We start from the raw sequence: 25731 nt of genomic DNA on the forward strand, positions 1-25731 counted from the left end.
CAGGAATTTGTAACCAAACGCTAATTTGCATAGCATGCAGCTTGGTGATCAACATTTTGAAAAAAATAAATGATTGGATTGAGGCTAAAACTTCAGTATCTTTATTTAAACTAGTATTTTAAAAATTGCAACAAGTGTCTCTAGAAAAGATGATACCTTGTTAGAGGCAGACATATCTGAAGATAAACTATGCTTTACCTCTACACAGTAGCTATGCTTTATCTGTCACACCTAGAAATTTACCTGAATAGAACAGCATCATCTGTTAGGAATTTTGGTAAGTTAGAGTCTCGTAAAGCTCTTATCAATACCACATCTTCATTTAGGTCTGGGTTCTCTCTTTTTAAAGACCTAAATTTAAAGGAATAATTCAGATGACATTGCAAGAACATAATATGGAACATGATTTTCCAAACCTGTGGGTCAGGGATTCTGCTTGCAGAAAGCTGTGGAGAGCATGCCCCTGCAAATTCCTGCTGGAAGGAGGGGACCATTTTCCCTTGCATGCCCAGTGTCCATCTCCAAGAGGGCACACGGACAAGTCAGGCACAGGCTACATAGCCTTGAGGAGAATGACAAGGACATTTTCTCAAGCTCCCCCCATCAATCCAGACTTTATCCACCCTGTATTTACAGTTCCCTGAATACATCATGAAGATTCATATCCCTATGACTCCCTTTTCTCTTATCCCAGAATGCTCTGCTTTGGTCTTTTGCTGGCTCTTATTTTTCTTTCAAAACCCAGCTCAGACATTCCCTCCTCTAGAAAGTCCTTCCATCCCCTGCCAACGAACCCAGGGCACAGCCCCATGGTTGCCCTCACACATTATATTCTAGACGACTGCTCCTTTGTCTGTCTTGCCCGGGGGCTGTAGTTGTGTTCTCTGAATACAAGCGTGTCTCAACTCCTTAGTATCCCTCTTCCATTAACGGCAATCCTATAAAGAGGAGAAATACTGTATCTAGGAGGTTGAAAGAAGGAACAGAGGGTAGAAAGGCAGGGAGATTTGTGCAGAAGCCAGGGATACAGGAGCCAGGCAGAAGGGGTCCTGTGTGGGCGGAGCTTGAGTCAGCAAGTCACGGCCTGAGAGGAAGGACTAGACAGAAGATAGATTCCCTCAGAGACTCTGGACAAGCTGGGGATGCCACAGGTGGGCGTGTCAAGAGGGTATAAAGAGAGAAGCTGGGGCCTGAGAAGAGAAAAGACTCTTGTTCTACTAGGAACTAGAAAGAAGCTCAGCCTTGGACCAAACTGTAAAGAGAGAGGGGGCGTCTAGGATAAAAGCTTGGAATGCGGATGGAATGATGAAACTGAAGTATGCTTTGTCAGGTAATGTGTATGACTTAATTAGTGTAGCTGCATAACAAACTGTATGTCTTTTAAGTCTCGTCATCCTAGCTCATGGTGGTAAAGCCTTTTGTACACTGAAACCCATTGTATGTGATGAGTTCAGGGGAAACAAAAGTTAGCCAAAGCCTAGTGGAGACTCAGGTTTGGTCTGGGGGCAGCTATGTTGGTTCTCACAGTGAAGAACCTTGGGATGAAGAGAGATGCCCCATTTCACTGTGGCAGGGGGGTGTCAAGGTAAGCATGATGACAGCAGCAGCTAACATTTATTAATCCCTTGCTATGTTGCTTTAAGAGCCATCTGTGAATTACTCATGAAATGCAAGTGATGACATGGTTGGAAACTTGACTCTTGCCCACTTTGGTTTCTTACCCAGCCATGACCAGTACAGACTTCACGGCTCTCATGCCAAAGTCATAGTGATCCTGCTGAGAGAGCTGTTCACTGCAAAGCTTATACATCTGAGTCATTTTTCTTGCTAATATTTTACTGGATTCAAATCCTTCAGAATATAGAATTACCTAGAATGGAAAAACATAATGCAGCGTCTATTATATTATATTGATAACAGCATATTAGCATAATACCAATGTATTCAAAATCTACTTTAGGTATTATATTGTATCTCTCCAAGTTGTTATACCCTTTAACAAGGAAATGTAAAGATTGATGGGAAAAAGGTTTTGTGCCACAAGGTGGAAGGTGGGATATTATATGGGGATGTCTGAGCACTGATTCTGCTTTCTTTCGATAGATGAAGATGTGGTCTTGGTGACATTTGGTTCAAGGAGCAGCAGAGCCCACTGTGAAAATGTTCACATCGTGGAGGCTGGATGGTGCTGTGAGGCCTGAGTATAAAAGCAAGACTTGAGCTTCCCTGATCTGACAGTGTCAGCGATGCACTCCCTTTAGGCTCCTTGGGAGTCAAGGGAAGCTACACAAAGATTTGCAGCCTCTCCCCTGCCCTAGGAGGCCACCTTGCCTCTGACAAGTTTCTGCACCCTTGGTTAAATAAATCAGTGATGATAGTGGAGGTGGATGTGGACACTTCCTTCAATCCATAATCTACTCAAATCACTGCAGTTGGCCTCGGAATCGTGATTTGAGATAATGCAGAGATTTCGTACTGGTGTCTGTTTTTTTTTCATTCCTCTATCACTACCTATTAGCACAGTACTCTGTGCACTGCAGGTGATTAAAAATTTTTACTGATGACAGACCCTGATTCATTTAATCTGTAACAACAATAGGAATAGCACTCAGAAGACTGGATTTTTAAATTTCTCCAATTAATTACTGAGTAATATAACAGTAGGACAAAACGTGAGATGTGAACACAATGTTGGACTGAGTTCCAAACCTGGTTTTCTTCCTACCAGCTTTGGACAATGAGCAAGTCATTTACTGTCCTGTCCAGAGAGTGGTCTGGAGTGAAGAAGCCACCTGCTTTAACTGCCCACCACCCCACCTTACCCACAGAGGACACGGGGGGACTCATGAGATGCTGTAGGCATTATACTAATAAAAGTTGTACTTTTTCTAATGATAGGATTTGGCATGGTCTGTTCTATTCTTAGGCAGTTACTTTTAATTCATGTAGAGGAATATTTTAAATTAGCTGTTGTCAGGAATTTATTAGCCACAGGAGTAATATGTGCTTTCTGAGAAGCTCCGTTCTAAAAGGGGTAGCATCCCTTGCTGTGAAATACAGCACTGAGCATGAGGGGCCTTCCAGAGTCCTGTAAACATCCTATATGTTGGTCTTGGTGATCACACAGGTGAATACATGTGTAAGGATTCACTCTGTTGTACCCTTATGATCTGTGCCCTTTACTATATATAAATTATACCTCGGTAAAAAGTGCCAAGAAAAATACATACAAAATTTAAATACACTGGGTGTTAACTAGTATGAAGAAACAAAAAAGTTTAAATAGAAAGATTCCTAGATAGATACAGAAGGAACAAATACAATCATAAATAATTAGCTTATTAATGATTGCTATTTTTTGACTAAGTTGATACAGACTAGAAACAAATCCCTGCCCTCCATCATCAGTGATTAGTATTGCTTTTACTTAACATCCCTTGACTCTAATTAAAAAAAAATAATGCAGCAAGAGAAGTGAGAATAATACAGTCTTTTTAGAATAATCTAGACATTTTAATTCCTAGAGACAAACTGATGAACCCCAATGAACTGGTTAATTAAACTTACTTATTCATTCCAGTTTTGGGGGCTTACTATATTCCAGATACCATCCTGGGCTTTAGGGATATAGCAGTTACACACATACACACAAACACACATACACAGAGAACAAAACATTCTATGTGGTAACGATCATATCTACACACTTAAGAGGAAACAATACTGTATAACCTTGGCTAGACTGCATTCATAAGGGAAACTTTCTACCACAATAGAATCAAATACTAAATAAAAGAAACAAGTTTTTGCTGCTTTATAATGTGAAGCTCACCTCTGCAATCAAGGCATAATTTGGAACCATCATCGCAAAGGGTCTAAACAGGGCTTTCAAATTATCTGGCAACTCGGTTCTGCCTGCATATCCAGGATTCATTGTGATGAAGGCTGCACAAGTCATAACCAACTTTATTTCCCGTCCCTCAAACATGAATCTAGAGAGCTGTTGAAGGGAAAGAGAAAATATAAGTTAACACGTCCCCCGACATTTGTAAATTCTTTCCCATAATTACTACTCGAGTACAAAACTTGTGTAACATGCATTCAAGCAAAGACTACTGAATCCTGCTGTTGGGAATGTTTCCTTCCTGATTCTGTCCTACCCACTCCCAATCTCTTCCGGGTTACGTGCTTCCTGCTCTCTGCCTTCCTGCCCCTGCCTTGACCCAGGTGTCTCTGCCTTCCTGGCCCAGACCTGTAATCTTCTAGGCCTCAACATCTTTTGCTGAGACTCCTCAGTTCAACTTAGATTTAATGGCCACTAAACCTTCTCCACCACTACTTTCTGGAATCCCTAAGAAATTCGAATCTGATCTTAGTCCTTGAGTGGTTGAGGCCCCACTGTTAGAGTCATTGGAATTACCCCTTCACTTTCATTCAACAACAAACACCCATTGAGCATCTGTGCCAGGTAGGCAATGGGTTAGGAATGGGCATACAGAGCCCTTGAGAAGCTCCTGGGCTTGTTGTGTAGAGTTAGACCTAGGACCATGACCATGCAGTGCAATCGATGCTACAGTGGAGGTGTGTGCAGAGCCCACAGGGAGCAAAGCTCATAGGAGGAGCAGGGAAGCCCGTGTGAGACCCGGAGAATGAAGAGGGCATTTCCTATAGATGAACAGGGCAGCCATTCCAGTCAAAGGGAGCAAGAACAAGAAACAGCGTTGCATGTTCAGGGAATGGCCAGCTATTCACTTTGCTAAAGGGTAAAGTTCTAGGAGGAAAGTGTAAGTAGGCTGGGGCCTGAGCATCATAAATCTTGCATGCTCTGCTAAAAAATTTAGATTTTGTTCCATGGATGGGCGGAAACAGAGAGTTTTGAGCAGAGTAATAGGACCAAAGATGGCATTGGACAGGTTAGACAAACTACAGACAGGGGGACCAGGAGGAAGCGTTACTGGGGAGATGAGGAGAGCCAGAATTAGGGAGTTCTTATTGGAGATGAGAGAGATCTAGGAGATACAATTGAGTGGACTTGGTGATGGCTTAGATTCTGGGGTTGATGGCAATGGGAAAAATTCAAGATGAATTCCAGGATTCTAGATGGGTGACTGGATGAAGGCACTATATTCAGTCACAAAGAATACAGGGGAAGACCATGATGGAGCTGGGGTGATGTGTCATAGCCTGGAGGAGAAATGCTGGACCGCACAACTGGAGACCCCGGTCCTGCTGCTGTTAAATGGCTTTTGTGTTATTCAAACGTGTAAATTGCTGTGCTTTAGTTTCTTCATGTATTCCAGGGGGCATATTCTACTCCAACTATCTCATCTGACCACTGGCAAAGTCAAGGGTGAGATTTGGTTAGTCTCAGATGTCCTCCTACCTTCCTTTCACCTCACATGGTTGCCCTCCAGTTGGCAATGCTTCAAGGCTGCCTGGGTTTTCTCTGGTTCCTTCTCCCTTGCTCCCCAGGCTTTGCTAAGCACTCAGGATGGTGATAACGACTGACATTATGTTATATCTGGTGGTCCCTGATTTTAATGCGGGCCCCCGGAGGGTGTGTAGTTGGAGGAGCATGGACCTCATGGTCACACAGATTTAGATGTGTGTCTTGGTTCTATGTTGTTCCCAGAAATGTTTTAATTTCTCTGAATCTTTTTGACCTGTAGCTTGGGAAAATGCTTACTTCACATTGGTTTGGTGTGAAGATGAAATAAGTGTAAAGTACAATGACGTGTACAATTTAGTAGCTGGTAAAAGTCCAATTTCTGCTTTCTTTTTACTTGTTCTATAATATGCTTTTTTGCAGAGGTGATAAAATATTTAACAGCTCTTTAGCAGGGCACTTTCCGATGAGAATGGCCCCTGTCCCTAGAGCAGGAGCTGGGTCCAGAGGCCCCCTTGGTAGGTCAGGATGAACCCTTGTGGCTGGCTCCTGAGGAGGTCTGAGACTTTTCAGGTAGGGGCCAAGGTAATGGTGGGGACCTTCCAGGGGCTCGGGGCAGTGACTATTTAAATATTAAACAACTGGCAAGGCTGTTCTGGTTTGTACTGGCTGAACATCATTCTGCCCTTTGGTGACCTCATGACATAATCTCACAAGGTCAACACAGAGCAGTAGGGGACTTGGTCCCATCCTTCACTGCCATCACCTTCCCAGTACAAAACCCTTCTCCAGCAACATGCTCATATGGGTTAAATCAGATTTTAAATAGTGAGGCCATTTTAATATCTTCATCTGGCCCTACACTCCTTGGTTTTTCCAGTCCAGTGAGTTCTGGGGAGTCAAGGTCCCCCTGGGTTTTCCAGGACTCTTCTCTCATTTTTCTACCAGCAATAGGCTGAGACTAGGGGCCATGAGGAAGGCAGTAGAGCCTAGAAGAGGCAGCATTAGAGAAACTTAGCAGAGAAGTATATGTCAAAGGCAAGAATAAGAAAGGTGAGGAGGAAAAGAGGAGGTGGAGGAGAAAGGGACAGGGAGTAGAAGAGTGTGTGTGTGTGTGTGTGTGTGTGTGTGTGTGCATGTGCACGTGTGTTGAGGGTGGGAAGAACAAGGTTCCATGAGGGCAGGGACTGAGTCTCACCAACTCTGTATCCTCAGGTCCCAGCACAATGTCTGCCATACAGTTGTTTCTCTGTGTTGCCTGGATGAGCAATTAATTCATCCAACAAAGTCCCGTTGCTGTAATACTCACCAATGACACTAGAAACTTGGAATACATAGGCTAAAGTTAGCACTGTCCTTCCTAAGATGCAACATGCCATAAATTCATTATGAACTTAAGAAACGTGATCTCCACAGACAACTGACCAGTGCCTTACCTTTGCAGCTTTGGCATTCCTGATGGTAATGAGCTGCTGTGCGATGACTGACAAAACTTCTATGTCAATTCGATTAAATTCATCAAAGCAGCACCAGGCCCCTGATTGTGCCAGACCACTGAAAAAGCGCCCCATCATCTGAAATCAAAATACATTCAACTATATATTGTAGAGTTGAACTCCTTCAAAAGTTAAATTTTGAGCTGAAATAGTAAAAGGAAAATAGGTGATATCTGGAAATCAGCAATGGTTTTATGTGAATCCCGGTCTTATGTCAGAAGTTAACACCTTTCTCTAAGAAGAAATATCTTTTTGTCTTCTCTATAAATGATTTGAAGCTAATTTTTATTTTTAAATAAAATGACAATCTGACCAATTTTCCTACTTTTTCATAACCTCTGTTCACCTATGTAAATACTTCACAGGTTCCCAAAGAAACTAACACCTAGAATAGACACACTTAATGACTTAAGAAAACCTTGAAAAACTTTACTGGTAGAAGCTTTCATCTTTACCAGGTACTACACATGGCAGACAACAAACAGGAACCACTGAGCAGAAGCACAGCTGCACAGAGTAATGTAATGGTTGTTAATTTCTTCTATAGCAGAATATTAATGGTGGAGGAGAATGAATATGTACTTGTGGCTATCTACAGAGGAAAGTTCCTTTAGAGACTTGAATTTTGGGTTAAGCATTTGTACAACTATTGCATTATACCATCTCTATCTCTTTAAAAATAGAGCTAATGGTTTTTTGTTTTTTTGTTTCAAGATGGTCAACTGAGCATATACTGCTACCATCCCTTCCTCCTAAATGCCCATGAATGACAGAAAGGTAGAACTCTCTCCATGTCTGTATCTACATTTATACCTGTACCTGCTTGATGAAAGTATAATGGGAAGGGAAACCAGCAGCAGGAAGAAAATTTTGAAAAAAAATCTTGGAAGATGGAAAGTACATAGATACAGATTACTCAACTGAGAAGGGCAGAATGCAGGCCCAAGACAGAGGGAAGGAAGAACTGCCCTTCAGGGGGGTCTCCAAGAAACTCCGAACCCAACAGCAATACATGCAAGAAAAGCAGACACAGGTCCCAGGGTGATCCTTGGGAATTAGCCAAAGATGAGTACTTGGAATGATCAGGTTTGTGGGTCCTTCCCTTCTCTGTCCTTCCCTCTCCTTATTCCAAGTAGAGTAAACAGGGCTCTTAAGGCTGGCAGTGCTGACACTCTCCCTCCAGCCTAAAACCCAAGGACTGCCTTGTAGAGAAAGGGGGAGGTCTGTCTTTGGGAGATATAAGGAGATATTGGAAGAAGACATTAGGCTTGGGAGATAAGGAAAGCAGAGATAAAAAAAGATAGATGATTTCAGACCTCCACTTTACTCAACTGAGAGTCAAAAGGATAGACAGCTCCATCCAAGAGTGAAACCCACTTAACTTCACTACTAGAAGAAAAATCCTTATTATTTTGGCATTTATAAAATGTTTCTGGCTTCCTGGCTGCCCATGCCCACACACTGTATGGTGAAGCCTGCTAACCAAACATCCTACACTCCCATAGAGATCACGGGAGCTTTCTCATTTAAGGCAGGGGCCTTTTGAGGAAACAAGTTGTTCTCACTAATCAACTCAGTCCTCACTTAAGAACTAAGTAGTAAAAGTCAACACACATTTGAGAAACATCAACATCAAGGAAGAGAGAAGAAGAATAAACTAAATGAGCAACCCTGAAGAAAATGGAGGTAATTTGGAGAACAAAAGAAAAAATTTAAAAATTCAAATGGAACCCTCAGAGAGATTTTAGAGGAAATTTCATTCCTATCATAAAACAAGATGCTCTAAGAAAGAATTGGTGAGAGATAAGAAATAATCCCTGGAAATTAATTATATTATAGTCAAGATTACAAAAATGAAATAGATGGACTAAACAACAGAATGGATAAGACTAAAGACCAAGCTGGTATTCTGGATGACAAAGCTGAGCAACTCCTTCATATTGTAGAGCAATGGTTTCATTCCCCAGGTGGTGGGGTGTACAGGAAGACTTTTCAAGGGATATTAATGGGACAGAAGTTTTAAAAGAAGAAAATTCCAGGTCAAATGGGACTATATCAAACTGAAAAGCTTCTGTACACCAAAGGAAGCCATCAACAAAATGAAAAGGCAACCTAAGGAATAGAAGAACATATTTGCAAATCATATATCTGATAAGGTGTTAATATCTAAAATATATAAAGACATCATACAACTCAATAGGAAAACAAGCAAACAAACCAATTTCAAAATGGGTAAAGACACTTTTCTGAAGAAGACACATAAATAAATTGTCAACAGGTACCCTGAAATATACTCAACGTCACTAATCATCAGAGAAATGCAAATCAAGACCACAATGAGACATCACCTTACACCTGTTAGAATGTCCATTATCAAAAAGACAAGAAATGACAAGTGCGGTGAGGATGTGAAGAAAAGGGAACCCCTGTGTACTGTTAGTAGGAATGTAAATTGGTGCAGGTTCTGCTGTATAACATAGTGAATGAAGGTTCTTCAGAAAATTAAAAACAAAACTGCCATATTATTCAGCAATTCTACTTCTGGGTATTTATCCAAAGAAAATGAAAATCACTAACTCAAAAATATATCTGCACATCCATGTTCATTGAAGCATTATTTACAATAACCAAGACATGGAAACAACCTAAGTTTCCAACAATGGATGAATGGATAAAGAAAATGTGCTGTGATATATATATCACATTTGTGACAATATGTAATGGATGGACCTCGAGGGCATTATGCTAGGTGAAATAAGTCAGACAAATAAAGACAAATACTGTATGATATCACTACTATGTGGAATCTAAAAAAAAACATGAACTCAAAGACATAGAAAACATATTGGTGGTGATGGATGTTAACTAAACTTACTGTAATCATTTTGGAACATATACATATAACAAATCATTATGTTGTACACGTAAAACTAATATAATATGTCAATTACATCTCAATTTAAAAAATTCCAGATCTTTATCTTCAATATGGGCTCTTTGCTAAAATTTATCCCCCTGTAGCATGCCTGCAGTCAATGCCCATAGCTTTAAGATCACTGGAACTCATCCATGGTAAAAAAAGTTTGAGTTTATTGCTTATTGCAATAAGGGAGACCACAGACCATGGGAAACCATGAGATGTCTCAGTAAAAGAACATTAGAAGGATTTCTTATAGGAAAGTTTGAGGAAGGTTCAATGAAGCAGGATATTGCTCTATGTATTAGTTTTGAAGGGCGATGGTAACAAATGACTGTAAACTGGGTGGCTTAAAACAACAGAAATTTTTTCTTGCATAGTCCTGGAGTCTAGAAGTCTAAAATCAAGGTGTTGGCCAAGCCATACTCACTCTGAAAGTCCTAGGGGAGTATTCTTCCTCGTCTCTTCATAGCTTTTCATGCTTGCAGCCAATGCTTAGTGTTCCTTGGCTCACCTCTTGTGTATATTCACATGGGCTTCTCCTCTCTGTGTGTCTATAACCGAATTTTCCTCTTCTTACAAATCCACTAGTTATTGGATTAGGGCTCATCCAGGTCCAGTAAGACCTCAGCTTAGCTTGGTTATATCTGCAGAGACCCTATTTCCAAATCAGGTCAGCTTTACAGGTTATCAGTCATTGAGACTTGAACATGTCTTTTTGGGGACACCACGACACTCTAAATTTTTGTTGGCAGAAAGTTGGGGTGATTCTCTGATGGGTGTCATAATAACATCTATCTAGGAGTCTATAGGGCAGCGTGGCTCAAGGTGTCAGTAAACATGTAGCAGTTACTCCGGTTAGTGGAGAGAGGAGGATATTCGGTCATTTTTGTGGTTTGGACAGAGTTCTTGTTTGTGTCTGTTCTCAGATTTGATTATGGTGTGGTTTTTGTCTCACGGCATCGTGGGCACAAAGTGACCAAGTCTGATGTTGGTGGTCTATGAAACTGTTTGAGTCCAACTGGAGAAGCACAGAGGCTGTTTGAACCAGGCCAGCTCTCAGCTGATAGCGGTCAGGGGCTAATTTCTCCCCCACCCCTTTTTTGAAAGACACTAATTGTGTAGCAATTGACTGACCATTAAAAAAGAATTTTTGGAGTTATTTCTGCCATTTTAATTTTGATGCTTTATACTTCAAAAGAACTTAAAAGAACTTTTTGTATCAGAGTATTTCAAACATACACAGGAGGTAAAAGAAGGTGCTCAGTTTAACAATCATCAACATTCTGCTCTTTTTAAAATACTTCCAACACTTTATGCTGTTGTTGGAGTATTTTAAAACAAGCCCCAGACATCATTAGTATTTCATCACAGATTCTGTAATGTGTAAGAACCTAAAAACAAAACAAAACAAAAAAAACAAACCAATACTATTAACACATTCAAACAAAAATCAAGTAATTGGTTTTACCAAAACTCAAGTAATTCCTTGATGTCATCTAACACCAGTTCATGTTCAATTTTCTGCAATGGTCCTAAAAGGATCCTTTTACAGTTGGATAAGGATGCAAACAAGGTCCAAACACTGCATTTGGTTAATGTGTCTTTTTTTTTTTTTAATCATCTTTATTGGAGTATAATTGCTTTACAATGTTGTGTTAGTTTCTGCTGTATAACAAAGTGAATCAGCTATACATATACATATATCCACATATCTCCTCCCTCTTGCGTCTCCCTCACACCCTCCCTATCCCACCCCCTAGGTGGTTGCAAAGCACCGAGCTGATCTCCCTGTGCTATGTGGCTGCTTCCCACTAGCTATCTGTTTTACAGTTAATGTGTCTTTTAATCTCTTTAAATTTATAACAGTTCTCTGCATCCTCCCCTTTTTATGCAATTTATTTTTTAAAGGTCTATAGGTTATTTTCCCTGTGGAATTTCTTGCATTCCATATTTGGCTGATTAAATTCTTGTGGTGTTAACATGTTTCTCTACCTTATATACTTCTTGAAAACTGTATTTAAATCTAGACACTTAATTAAATTCATTAGTTTGAGGTTTAAAAATTTCTGAACAGGAATAATTCAGATTGTGTACCAAAGCAGAAGATACATGTTTCCTGGTTGTCTCAAATTCAGTGACGTTTTGATTGACCAATGGATAATTAGCCTGATCCATCCATTACAAACCTTCCAATTAATCTTTTAATGTGGTTTTAGCAAAGATGATCATTACCAGATCTACTAATTTTTTAGAGTTTGCAAAATAGTAATTTCTAATGTTATCCCTCTGCATGTATTAGCTGTGATTCTTCTATAAAGAATTATCCTCATCAACTTTTTTTATTGAGGTACTGTTGATTTACAATATTACATTACTTTTAGGTATACAGCATAGTGATTCAATATTTTTATAGATTATACTCTATTTATAGTTGTTTGGGAAAATAGTTATTTTTCTCAAAAAGTGTATTTATGCTAACATGTAATGAGTTTATTATGGTTATTTTAAAACAAATAAATATTTTTATTTTTATTTTACTTTATTTAAAAGAAAGGCTATTTATTTAAAATTTATTTATTTATTTAGTTTTGACTGCGTTGGGTCTTCTTTGCTGCACGCAGGGTTTCTCTGGTTGCGGCAAGTGGGGGCTCCTCTTTGTTGCAGTGCGTGGGCTTCTCATTGCGGTGGCTTCTCTTGTTGTGGAGCACAGGCTCCAGGCACACGGGCTTCAGCAGTTGTGGAGTGCGGGCTCAGCAGTAGCGGCTCGCAGGCTCTAGAGCTCAGGCTCAGTAGTTGTGGTGCACGGGCTTAGTTGCTCCACGGCATGTGGGATCTTCCTGGACCAGGGCTTGAACCTGTGTCCCCTGCACTGGCAGGCGGATTCTTAACCACTGCACCACCAGGGAAGTCCCCCCCCACCCAAATATTTTAAATGCAATTTTAATTTCTAACATGGTGTATATCAATAGATGTAATCCATACATATAAACAAAAACTTTTTGGAAGTCTCAATAATTTTTTTTAAGATTGTTTTTTGATGTGGACCATTTTTTAAAGTCTTTATTGAATTTGTTACAATATTACTTCTGTTTTATGTTTTGGTTTTTTGGCCGTGAGGCATGTGGGATCTTAGCTCCCCGACCAGGGATCAAACCCACACCCTCTGCATTGGAAGGCGAAGTCTTAAGCACTGGACTGCCAGGGAAGTCCCAGGTCTCAACAATTTTTAAGAGTGAAAAACTCTGAGAACTACTCAATGAAAAATCTTACCGTGAATTCTCATGTCCTACGTATTTCATTTTCAATACGTAACTCTGAATTGCTCATCACTTCCTGTAAGCTTATTCCTTGTTCTTAGATTTCCCTGCTATTCTGTCTTATATCTCATCTCCTCTCTTTCTACCTACTGACATGAACAGGTCTTTAATCTTACCACCATTTGACCAATCCTCCCCTGGCCTTGATTCCTACCTGGCCCACTCGGATTGCCTTGTGTTGACTCTACTCCCTTGCTCTATTTATTCCACTTTAATCATTCTTTGCCCCACTAGTTTTCCCTAGCTTGCCATCACCCCTTTCTCTCCTTCTTTTGTTATGTCATGTTGCAAATAGAGAAAGCCACATAAAACACTTAATGTTAGTGTTCAGATGCCAGGACCGTACCTTGTAGTCCAAACCATCGGAGCAGTTAAAGACCACACACTGGATGGCGAGAGCTTTTGCAAGGTCTTTGGTAGTCTCAGTTTTCCCCGTGCCAGCAGGACCAGCTGGTGCGCCTCCCAGGTCGAGCTGCAAAGCCCCCATGAGGCAAAGGTAGCAGCGATCCTGAAGAAATTGATAAATTGTCACTATTGAAGGGAACTGACTCTGGCCACAAATTCATAAGTCCTTTCCTTTCTATAGCAGGAGGGTCATTATTTTTTTATGAAAGGTTCTATAGCAATTGAAATATACTAAAAAATCCAGGCACATGATCAAAAAGCACAAATCTCTGCTTTACAAAGATGTATTCATGGCAAGTCCTTTCAAGGGTTAATGGTAGAAGGAAACTTTTCAGAACTATTTTGGTGGGGAAAAAGCAGTAATGAACCTAAATGATCAGTAACTTACTGTGAGAGGAGTAATAACTAATCTTGGGCATGCACCCAAATACTCATAGCCATAAGTATACTGAGAGAGCGCCATCCTTGCCACACAATTGTCCAGGTCTATATCCCAATAATAGCGCAGTTGTCTCTGCCAGTCAAAGGATTCAACTACCTCTACCTACATAAGTGATGACAATGATACACATATTAGATGCATTAATTTCAGAAAGAAATATATGATTTTATTTAAGTGAAAGAGGTACCTTGGCTTGAACAAGTTCAGTGACTATGTCTCTTGCATGTACATCAATAGTAATTAAGGCAGTTATGATGTTTCTGTGTAATTTAGGAAGAGTGCCTCGGACTATTGCAGCCAGGGCATTTAATCTCTAAAAATTAAAAAAAAAAAGTGATATATAATTTTCAAAAATCAGCTTACATATTAGATACCTATAAAATTAGATAGTTTTGACAAATGTCTATTCCAAATTTAGTAAGAATCTGTAATTCTGTGACCCAGGACAACAGTTTAACTTATTTAATTCCTATAAGGCTTCTGTGAAGTACAATACAATCTTTATACCAGTTTCACATTAGAGGAAACTGAGGGTCACAGAGGGTAAGGAAATTGACATAGTTATAAAGTAGCAAAAATTACACTTGAGTAGACATTTGTCTCAAGGAAAGCCCCTGCTCTTAACCACCATGTGATGATGTCTCTAGAGAAGACGGTTCTCCCTAAAAATCAAATGTGATTAAGGTAGTACTCTTCATTTTCAGGGATAGGTTTTTTGGTGGTTTTTTTTTTTTTTTTTGGTGGGATGGGGGGAATAATCAGAAATCCTGAGCATTTAAACCAAGCCAATGATTGATTAAACGAAAGCATTTTTTGATAGACTGAGTTCCTGATTTTCACATAAATGGTTAAATCTTTTTCAGAGAAGGGCAGTGCCTCTGAAGGCCTTGAAATGTTGTGCTGAGTTTTCACTCAGGCTGACCCTGATCAGGGGCCACCTCTACAAAGAGGTCAATGGGACTTTCCATAGCGAGTCTTTTCTCTGGGGCTCTTTGAGTTGAAATTCTATCGAGGACCTTCATGAAGGAGGTTTTTTCCTATTTCAAGAAAGTTGTTTCCTCCTTTTTCTGTTTTAAGGGTGAGTCTTCAAAAATGCAACATTGCTTGGAAGTAGAATTGAATTTGGAGTTAAAGATGTGGCCTGGCTGTAAAGTTGCATTTCCCAACAATAGCTCAAAAATTTGTGTAGAATGGTATTTAGTTCATTCAATTATTTATTGATAGTTGCCTGAGGCTTCTATAAAACAGTAGAAAAGCACATGTTGGGCCTAAGAATAGAAATGGCACAAATCCTGTGGTTTTCCGGGATTGAATCCACTTCTAGGAGAGATATCAGGACCCAGGATAACATTTCTTCTTAAAGGTGGCAAACCATTATAATCCTGACATTTTCCTCTTGAGTTACGCTTTCCTTCTATTTTTAATAGTATTCATATACATACTACACAAACATCAGGGTAGCGTCGCTGAGAAAACTTCAACAGAAATAGTTTTAGTGAGAAGTCCAAAGCTTTGGATGTCATGTCAGAGGCTTACAATTTCTGAAGTAGTGAATTTGCATTAACCACTCCAATAAAAGCCACTGGGACCATCTGGCACAGTGCTATGTTCGATGTCACCCTGCCGTAATCTCACCTCAAAGTTTACTTTTTCAAAAGCTTCCAGGGCCTCTAAATGGTTACCATCTTCTCTTTCTAAACACTCTGTCAAATCGCGGCACCACATGATTTGAGAAATGGTCAGGATCACCTGCATGGAAACACCTTTCTTCAGTGTGTGATGCATCTCACCCAAACAGGATCCAGAGGCGGAGATTTAAGCAGTATAAGTTACTTGAGAAGGGTGGCCGGCGATCACCCATACTGTCCTCGGTTTCCCCAGATAGTCAGCGATGGCAGCTTTGCACAGGCGACGCAGAGACGTGAACATGGCTTCTTCCACTTTGCCCAGCCACTCCTCCACGTTGCCTCGGGCCTTGAGGCCTTTCCCCAGGCTCACCTGGAAGATAATCAGACCGTGATAACATGTAGGCTGTACATCCTGTGTACATCGTAACGGAACCCTGAGCTAGGTAAACATGGAAGCCTGAACATGAACACTGGCACTTCTACTGATACCCACTCAGCACCTCTCTTTACACCGCCCCGCCCCCCACCCCCCGACTTGGTGATTTATTTCACTGCTTCCCTTTGGAGCCAACTCCCGTAAAGAGGAGTTTATATGCACTAAATGAATTCCTCCACTTTTTTCCCTTACTTCCTGCCATCTGAATTTTGGCCCCAACCACTCCTCTAAATCTGTTCAGGTCATTAAGGTGACCGGTGCTCTCCCAATCATCCAGTCCAATCGACGCTTTACAGCCCTTTTCACATTTATTTCTTGGACTACCAATGACCTGACTGCCCTGGTTGTCTGGGCTCCTGCATCTGTTCTTCTTCTACCCTCCCTTTAAATGTCATGTTTTCCCTGGATCCTAGCCTAGGTCTTCTCCTTTCTCTTTTGCACTAGTGATGAACAAATTCTTTTGCAAGAGGATCAATTTAGGACAAGTAAAAAAATTTTCTTTATTGAGGTACAGTTGATTTACAATATTATATTAGTTTCACATGTACAACATAATGATTCAATATTTTTATAGATTATACTCCATTTAAAGTTGTTACAAATAATGGCTGTATTTCCCTGTGCTGTACAATATATCCTTGCTGCTTATTTATTTTATACATAGTAGTTTGTAACTCTTAATCCCCTACCCCTACCTTGCCCCTCCCCCCTCCCCTCTCCCCACTGGTAACCACTAGTTTGTTCTTTATATCTGTGAATCTGTTTCTGGTTTGTTATATTCACTAGTTTGTATTACTTTTTAGATTCCATATATAAGTGAAAACATACAGTATTTGTCTTTCTCTGTCTGATTTATTTCACTTAGCATAAAACCCTCCAGGTCCACCTATGTTGTTGCAAATGGCAAAATTTTATTCTTTTTTATGGCAGAGTAATATTCCATTGCATACATATACCATGTCTTCTTTATCCATCCATCTGTTGGTGGACACTTAGGTTGCTCCCATGTCTTGGCTATTGTGAATAATGCTGCTATGAGCATTGGGTGCATGTGTAGGTCACGTAAAGTGTCTATGGGCTCCTTCCAATCCCATAGATACACTACTGTGCTCTACCTGGACTGAAATCCTTGGCATTTCCCTGCACAATTTCTCTGTATGGAATGCTGTCCCTCCCATGTCTCCTCTCCACCTTCCTTGGCTGCCTGTGTGTGTGTATGTGTGATTCTCCTCTGTGCGGTCACCTGATTCCCCACAGTCTGCTAATGCATTCACTTGCTTGGTGTTTACAGGCACTGTGCCGGGCCCTGGAGAGGCTGCTGCCAAACAATGACAACTAATACTTCATAGCACCTGCTCAGTACTGTTCTAAGTAATTTACATACACACTTGAAAATCCCCAGCAACTCATTAATCAGGCACTATTACTAATCCTTGTTTTACAGATGAGGTTAAAGATTGGGAGTGGAATCCATGTGTCCCGGCAGTAGAACCAGCTCTTAACCACCCTACTCTCGTGCCCCTTATGGAGAGTTAAGACCTGGCTCCAGTACTTTCCACCCTGTTCCCAAGAACAGAGCACAGTCTCTGTTACTGCATTTTTCTGTGGGGCCTTTCAATTGTTTGACTATGTCTCTGCTGTCTTTGAGTTCTTCGAGGGCAAGAATTTTATCTTTGATTATCTTTGAAATTGCTAAGCCAGCAGAAGACCAGATCACAGTAGCACTTGATGAATGCTTAGCATGACAATGAATAAACCTCTACCCTCCACCCTAGAAGAGTAACAAAGTTTACGCATGAAGAATTATAAACAAAAAGCCCTTACCCTTTCTCCCTCTGGTGACAGCATCGCTAAAATATCATTAGTGTAAATCTTTTCTGGCTCTGCATCCATGCCAGGAATTCTTCCCTCAGTTGGAGGCATTAGAGCAAATTCGAGCTTTGAAATGGAGTCGAAGCATTTCCTTAAGTGTGGCTGCACAGCTTGGGGATTTCGTGTCTGGGCCAAAATCTCCAGAAGCTCATCATTTGACAAGAAGTAAAATCTAGATTAAAGAATATACTTAAAATGTAACTTGAAACTGAAGCAAAGCCTTATATGGACATGAAAGATAAATCCCTTAGCCACATCTCTTCCCCATACACTGATTTTCTGGACCTCTATCCCATGGGTCCTGGGTCTGGGAGGCCACGTGTCTCTAAATATGATTTTTATAAAGATTAGTGTGGATGCATCTCAAACATCTGGAATTAGTGCCTGGTACATAAAAGGTAGATATTTTTCATAAAAATTGTAAAGATGCTAGCACTTGCTAAGATACTGATTTGGTTGTATGTCTGTTACTGGCTTTGAGTTCCTAGAGTGAAGATATATTACTTGTTTTCCCTAGAATCTGGCCTCGTACCTCACATATACCTGGTATTCAATACAAAATTGGTTGAATAGATGAATGGGTGGCTGCAGGAACCTTATTTGGTTCTGTGACTACACACGTGTGGGCCATGCTGGTGTGATCCTGCCTGGGATTTTCTTAGATACTGCCCAGCAGGGCCATTTGGAGACATGAAGATACCCTAGGAAAAACAACTGGAGAAGGGGCACACCTGGATGTCCAGGGATGAGAGAGAGGGATGAGGGTCTGGCTGGAGAAGACACTTCACTCCTATGGAGGAAGCTGCCTATGAGAGATCCCTCGGGATTGGAGGGATCCCATTAGCACGTGGAAGGCCCCACGTGAGAGAGGGGCCAGTTGGGTACCAGCCAAGTCAGGCTTCTCCTGCCGTCTTGCCTCTCCTCCATTTCCTGCCCCCAAACTGGAGACCTCAGAAACCTAATAGGAAGTGGGGAGGGTTGATGACACACATCCTCATCATCACTAAAGCCTTCAGCTTTGCAACAGGCTACGCCAGAGAAGGGGACGTTTTCACTTTGAAAGAAGTTCAGAGTTTTGATTATTATAGATCATTTAATGGGTTAAGGTAATGAGAACTTTTTGTATTATTATCAGAGAATGACCAGAAAATTCATGAGACCTTCTCAAGATTTTGGCCAGGGACAGGAAGAAACTAGCCCCTAGTAGGGAATACAGAGGCTGTCATTAGAAATAAAGATGTTTTGGGTTGCACCCTATTAGTCTTGCTTCTTTAAAATACCACATATGGTAATAATTTGTACCCCTGCCTCTTTTCAACTAATGAAACAGATAACTGTCAAGATTAGACTATGAGCCCTGTGGGAGAAGGAACAGTGTTATATTCACCTTGTGTCCCCAGATCCTAACTTGGTCCATGGCTCATAGTAAGCCTTCATTAAGGCTTGGAGCGTGAAATCAGTAGTGTACAGAGCCTCCTGACATAATAAACACTGTAGACCTAGTTGATGTAATTCTAAACAAAAGGAAAAATAAAAGCTGATGCTTTTAGGTGTTCAATATTGTCACAGGTAAATTTGTGTCCAGATTTCTTTAAAGATCAAAACAGTGTACAGATTTTCTCTGGTCTTGGTAGACTCAAGTTAAGGACCACTGATTTAAGAGTGAAATAAAAGGCACATTCCAAACCTCAAACTCTTCTGTCTTTTCCCATGTTGCCTGAATCTGTTAAACTCAATCAAATCTCCCAGCTCTTGGATATCTTGTGCACACACATACCCTGTCCTGGTACCCAGCAACAACCCCTCTTACCCAAGCAAACCACATAAGCACCTAACCCTGGCTGACTCAGTGCTTGTCCTAGGAGAGACCTTAACAGCCATTTCCTTTATATCTAACAGGAAAAATCCATGAAAGATGAACCATTTTTTGATATTGTCTATGTTACGGTACAATGTGCCCCCAATGACTGAAGTCCGGAGCACTTGCTACCATCAGGTAGTCATAGTGTGGTCATATATAATTATATTGAAATGGTGTATTTACATAACTGTCCACCCGTTAACCACGAGCTCCATTAGAGTGGGGATCTGGCCTTTTCTTCTTTGTATTTTTATCACTGAAGAAAACATTTGGTATGTTTCTAGAATGAATGGATGAGTAAAAAATTTCATTTGGAATTTGTGAAATGACCTCTTAGACGACTTCTACAGTAACCCTCTTAGGCCACCAATTAACCTAAAGAAACCAGCTCAGGCAACAAAGGTCTCTAAATTTTGACATACCCATCTGTGGACACACACACACATGCAGGTACACACATACACACCCAGCAGTGAAACGATGCTGTGATCAAGAATCCTTCCAGCACCTTGGGTACTTATCCACTTAAACCAAATATTGTATTTAACCTTGACACTTACACACCCCAATCAAGATATTAGCTGGATTGCTATTATGAAATACCTTTTTTGTTTCGCTCTTTGGTTCCCTGATGGTTTGATTTTATAGTTTGTTTTTAAATATATCCTAACAAATTAATGGATACTCTTAACTACTAAAAAATATTGTTGGTAGCTTTATAAACTTACCTTGGAAAGATAACTCTTTTTGATTCTAAATATGCCTCTAGACACTTCTGAATTTGGTCAAGTAATGCATTATTATTTTGAAAAGTCTCCAGAAGTCCTGTTCATTGAAAAAAAAGGTATTGGTAAAGTTGTGTTAAAATAAATAGAGAATATAATTTTAAGTGGAAGTAAAATATGATATTAACATTTTTAAAGTTTTGGTTTTATTTGATGAAAGAATGGTCTAATAACTCAAAATTGGGGGGGTTGGCTAAGAATGTTAACTATAACTTTTAATAATAACATTAATTTTGATATTTGCCACAGATGAACAGGTAATTAATTTGAAACCTTTTTATCTGGCATCCCCCACTTTTGGGGGCTGGGGGTGCACAAACCAAAGCCAAACAGTTGCCATTCTCTAAACACTACATATTCTCTGTCACTTTCTTACTCATACTTTCTGTTTTTTCTGCCATATTTAGATGTAAAAAAATTGTGGCAATAGCATCCTATGTCTTTATCACTAAACTGTAGCACCTTAAGGAGCAAGATTCATGTCTCACTTGATGTTGATGTTTTGGTGCGTATCACAGTGCCTGGCTTTCCCACCTGTCTGAGAATCAAATCCGGTCTTTCCCACAGTCTCCGAGTCTCTACGTGATCAGTGACCTAATCCAATCCCCAACCCGCCACCCAAGCACACTCACCTCTCTGGCCTCACTCCTAGGCCCTTTCCTGTGCGCTGCACTCCACCCCACTCTGGCGTCCTTGGTGACAGTCATGTACGCTAAGCATGCTCTTACCGCAGGGTCTTTATTCTTCTCTCTGCCTTTAACAATCCTCCCTTAGAACCACGAACATGTTTCATTTCCTCATTCCTGCAGATTTCTACTCAAAAGCCACTTTATCAAAAAAAATCCTTTCATCTCACACACACACACACACTGCAGCCCCCAACTACTCTCTAGCGCCTTTACCCTGCTTAATTTTTCTTCACTGCTTTATCATCACCTGAAATGATATATACAGGTCCACACTCCTTTATCTGAAATCCCTAGGACCAAATGTATTTTGGATTTTTCTTTTTAATTTCAAAAGTTACATTATATAACAAAAGTCCAGTTGGCACTGGGGCAGCACTCTGTAATAAAACACATTAATATTTTTGCAGCAAAAGGTTTGAATATGCACATTAAGTGGATGTGCTAGGCAAGATAAAGATCTCTCAGATATATCCATGTCCTAATCCCGAGGACGTGAGAATATGTTAGTTTTTATGGAAAAAGGCACCTGGCAGACGTGGTTAAGTTACGGATCATAGGATGGGGAGATTATCTTGGATCATGCAGTGGGCCCAGTGTAATCCCAGGGGTCTTTTTTGTTTTTTTTTTCTTTTTTCTTTTTTTTTGGCCATGCTGCGCAGCTTGTGGGACCTTAGTTCCCCAACAAGGGATCGAACCCATGCCCCCTGCAGTGGAAGAGAGGAGTCCTAATCACTGGACTGCCAGGGAATTCCCCACAGGGGTCTTTACAAGAGACAGAGAAGGAGATGTGATGGCAGAAGCAGAGGCTGGAGTGATGCAGTTCTGACTGGAAGGGGACCAGGAACCAAGGATTGTGGGCAGCCTCTTGAAGCCCCAAAGTTTTAAGGTTTTCAATTTTATCATCCCATAGAGTTTTTCCTGCCTGTTTATGTTTTATGTAAGAGTCTTTGGGCAAAGAGTATAGTCCAGCAGGCTGCCTCTGCTTGACAAGGAAGCTCTCTGTCCGTGTCACCAGGATAGGCAATGTGCTGCCATTTGCAGAACAACAATCAATCCTGCTGAGGCTGTGACACAAACCGTAAAGTTCAATCACCATGTATGTGTAATCACCCGGAAGGACTTTGATTCCACATCCCTAGAAACAGAACTTACTAAAACACATTTCAACTGCATAGCACAGGGAACTCTACTCAATACTCTGTAATGATCTGTATGGGAAAAGAATCTAAAAAAGAGTGAATATATGTATATGTATAACTGATTCACTTTGCTGTACAGCAGAAACTAACACAACATTGTAAATCAACTATATTCCAATAAAAATTAATCTAAAAAATAAATAAAACACATTTCAACCCTGAGATTAGAATTACCATTAGTGGCAATATTCGTAAGTGGTCTTAATGAATTACTTAAAATACGGTGTGGAAATTTTTATGGTTATAAGTCTGTGAGAACTTTAACAGAATAGGTCAACTGAATGTAAATGTATTTTTTGTAGCCTAAATTGTGAGATGGAAGCATCACTGATACTCTGTGGCAGGATCCCCCAACTCTAAAAACAGCAAAAGAAGTAGATACTTTTGTGCCAAAACTATGAACTGAGCTGAAAGATGATGATGATGATGACGATAATAATAATACTAATAGTAATAAAATAACAACAACAGTGTCCGATTCACATTGTTTAGCAAGAGTGTCAAATGTACTACAAATGTTCCTGGTCATCAACGCTGACTGGAATCAAGGGTTGAATGTACCACATTTTATTAGAATCTTACAGGTGATGGACATTTTAAATAACTGTAAAGTCCTTTGTGGTTTCTTTTTTACCTGGTTGAGTAGCTGCTCGGAGAGCGTTAGGCAGCCGGTTCACCTTCCTCATGATTTCTTTCCATGACTTATCCACTTGAAGGAACATCTTGGCTTCTGCAGGTAACTGCCTCTGAATATCTGGAGCATTAAAAATGCTCTCTAGGTAGAGCCAGTTTCTCTGGCAGTTCAGCCACTCTTCCTAGGAGAAAAATAGGGACATTACCAGATTTTTAACCTCAGATTGAAAAAATACAGTTACATTAAAAATAATTATATGGGGATTCACTGTATCTTTTTCCTTTTGGCAGCTTCTCACAGGTCCTTTGAAATGAAACCTCATTAAAAGGTCCAAGTCTCACCTCAGTCTAATTTCAACCCATTTTTTGTACTGAGTAGAGTTATAACGAGTCTACTACTCTGTGGTAACCAGAATGGACCCAGAGAAAGAGGATTAAAATGCCCAGAGGAGACACTCTAGGTGGAGGCAAGATTCTTACTTAAAGGAATCTGAAGGTTTGGGAAGTGGTAAGTTTAGTGACTTACTATTTCCAAATATAAAAATGGTTAGCAAAAAAGGGTTTCTTTTTTTTGCCTCAATTATGTCTATTATTCTTCCCTCTCCCTCTTTTTAAGAAGAAATATGATTCATTTTCTTCAATTAAAAAAGTAATACCTGCTTGTAACAGAACGTGTGGCAAAGACAGAACACTGGGAGGAAGAAGAAAATCACGCATCACTTTCCTCCTAGAGACAATCGCTGTTAATCAGAGAAAGCAGAAGTGCAGGGTCAGATCTAAAGTCTATAGACCTCACCGTTCCTCTGCACCTCCTGCCATCACATGTGTGGGCCTGAGATCCGTGAAAGGGTTTCTTGCATCTCACTCTAGATTTGGGGGCTATGCTTAAGCCCTAATGTCCCAACCACTCCTTGGTTTATTTCAGGTCTCACACTTTCTATACACTTAATTCTCTGGAGGGTCCCTACTATTCAGCACTGCTTCTTTTAAGGACCTTCTATGGAAACATGCCCTTTACTTTGATCTAAATTTAGTCTCTCCCTTCATAGGGCTCAGCCATCAGTACAGAAGGCTGGACAGGCGTCAGATTAAAAAGTGTCCATTGAAGAGGATGGATTCACCATAGAGATCTCTATGAAATGAGGATGGAACAAATTGCCTTTTCCTACTTAGTACCTTTATTATTTCACAGATAACTTTTCATATTAGAACATATAAAAACCACAACATAATTAAATCAAGGTAAAAAAATGAAGTCTAAGAAAGAGATTGGATGGGAACAAAGTGAGACCAGAGTAAGTGGGTTCTTTGTTATGGAATAATCTGAGGTTGAATAAAATAAAGAGAAGGTGTGTATGACAGGAAGGGTGCCAAGGAGACTTCAAGCAGCAGTGAGTATTTGTCTAGTAAATATGAGGTTGCTGTGGCAAGACTCTTAAGGTGGGCCCCAAGACCTGTGCTTCCTGCCCTTGTGTGATCCTCTCCCCTTGAGTGTGGGTGCCACCCGTGACTTACTTCTAGCTATGGAGAATATGGCAAAGATAACAGGATGTACACAGTTATGTGTACAGTACACAAGGCTGTAACCTCTGTCTTGCCAGGAGACTTTCTCTTCCCTGCTAGACTGATGGAGCAAGCGGTCTTGTTGAGGAAGTCCACATGCAAAAAAACTGTGGGCAACATGGAGGAGCTGAGGATGGCCTCTGGTTGACAGCCTGTGAGAAAATGAAACCTCCAGTCCCGGAATTGCAAGAAAATGATTTCTGCCAACGTCCTTCCTCAGCTGAACTTTTGATGAGAACCCAGTCCTGGCCCACATCTTGACTGAACCCTCGTGAGACCCTGAGTATAAGACCCAGTTAAGTTATGAGCTCCTGACCCACAGAAACTGTGGGATTATAAATGTAGATTGTTTTATACCACTAAGTTTGTGGTATTTTGTTTCACAGCAATAATAACTAATACAAGGGTGATGGTATAGTCTTGCAAAGAAGAGTTCAATATATTTGCATTTTCCTTACATTTTGAGCATAATAAAATGTCAATAATTAAATCTTATATCTAAACTGTACAATATTTAAGTGACTGAACAAATGATTTCTAAATCCAATTCTCTGAGTCCATGAATTGAAATTATCCTTACTCACCAGTGTTTGATTAAACAAAGCAAGTTGTTTCTGCCAGTCATCCACTCGAGTTTTCAGTGGACCAATGTAACGTGATGAGGCAATGGTTGCAATGTTGATGGTGCTGTCATCAAGAAGGACCTTTAAGGAAAGGTGAAGAAAATACATGCGACACCATGTGTTTTTGCTCTCAAAGATAATTACAGATATTTAATTCCAACAGCCCATTTATTTTTATTTTTACTTTAAAAATTTTAATTTTATATTGGAATATAGTTGATTTACACTGTTGTGTTAGTTTCAGGTGTACAGCAAAGTGATTCAGTTACACACATACATGTATCCATTCTTTTTCAGATTCTTTTCCCATATAGGTTGTTACAGAATTTTGAGTAGAGTTCCCTGTACTATATATACAGTAGGTTCTTGTTGATTATCTATTTTATATATAGTAGTGTGTATCTGTTAATCCCAAACCATTTAAAAGCCAACTTTTTGAATAAACAGCTTAATCTCACTTACTGTTTCCCACCCAC

The 25731-nt window shown here is 40.2% G+C and overlaps 1 protein-coding gene across 1 annotated transcript in view; it reads right to left on the reverse strand.

Moving 5' to 3' along the window:
- Positions 1–25731, reverse strand: part of DNAH6 (dynein axonemal heavy chain 6) — a 304153-nt gene that overhangs the window by 164177 nt on the left and 114245 nt on the right. Inside the window, exons 20-32 of the mRNA XM_057558258.1 lie at positions 25217–25336; positions 23071–23251; positions 20492–20588; positions 17855–18074; positions 15800–15964; positions 15602–15715; positions 14154–14279; positions 13913–14068; positions 13466–13627; positions 6823–6960; positions 3833–4000; positions 1722–1870; positions 244–351 (exon numbers count right to left, since the gene is read on the reverse strand). Of these exons, the coding sequence (XP_057414241.1) occupies positions 244–351; positions 1722–1870; positions 3833–4000; positions 6823–6960; positions 13466–13627; positions 13913–14068; positions 14154–14279; positions 15602–15715; positions 15800–15964; positions 17855–18074; positions 20492–20588; positions 23071–23251; positions 25217–25336 (1904 nt within the window). The remainder of the gene's footprint in view (positions 1–243; positions 352–1721; positions 1871–3832; positions 4001–6822; positions 6961–13465; positions 13628–13912; positions 14069–14153; positions 14280–15601; positions 15716–15799; positions 15965–17854; positions 18075–20491; positions 20589–23070; positions 23252–25216; positions 25337–25731) is intronic.

Source organism: Balaenoptera acutorostrata, chromosome 12, assembly GCF_949987535.1.
Source record: "Balaenoptera acutorostrata chromosome 12, mBalAcu1.1, whole genome shotgun sequence".
Lineage (NCBI taxonomy): Eukaryota > Metazoa > Chordata > Mammalia > Artiodactyla > Balaenopteridae > Balaenoptera > Balaenoptera acutorostrata.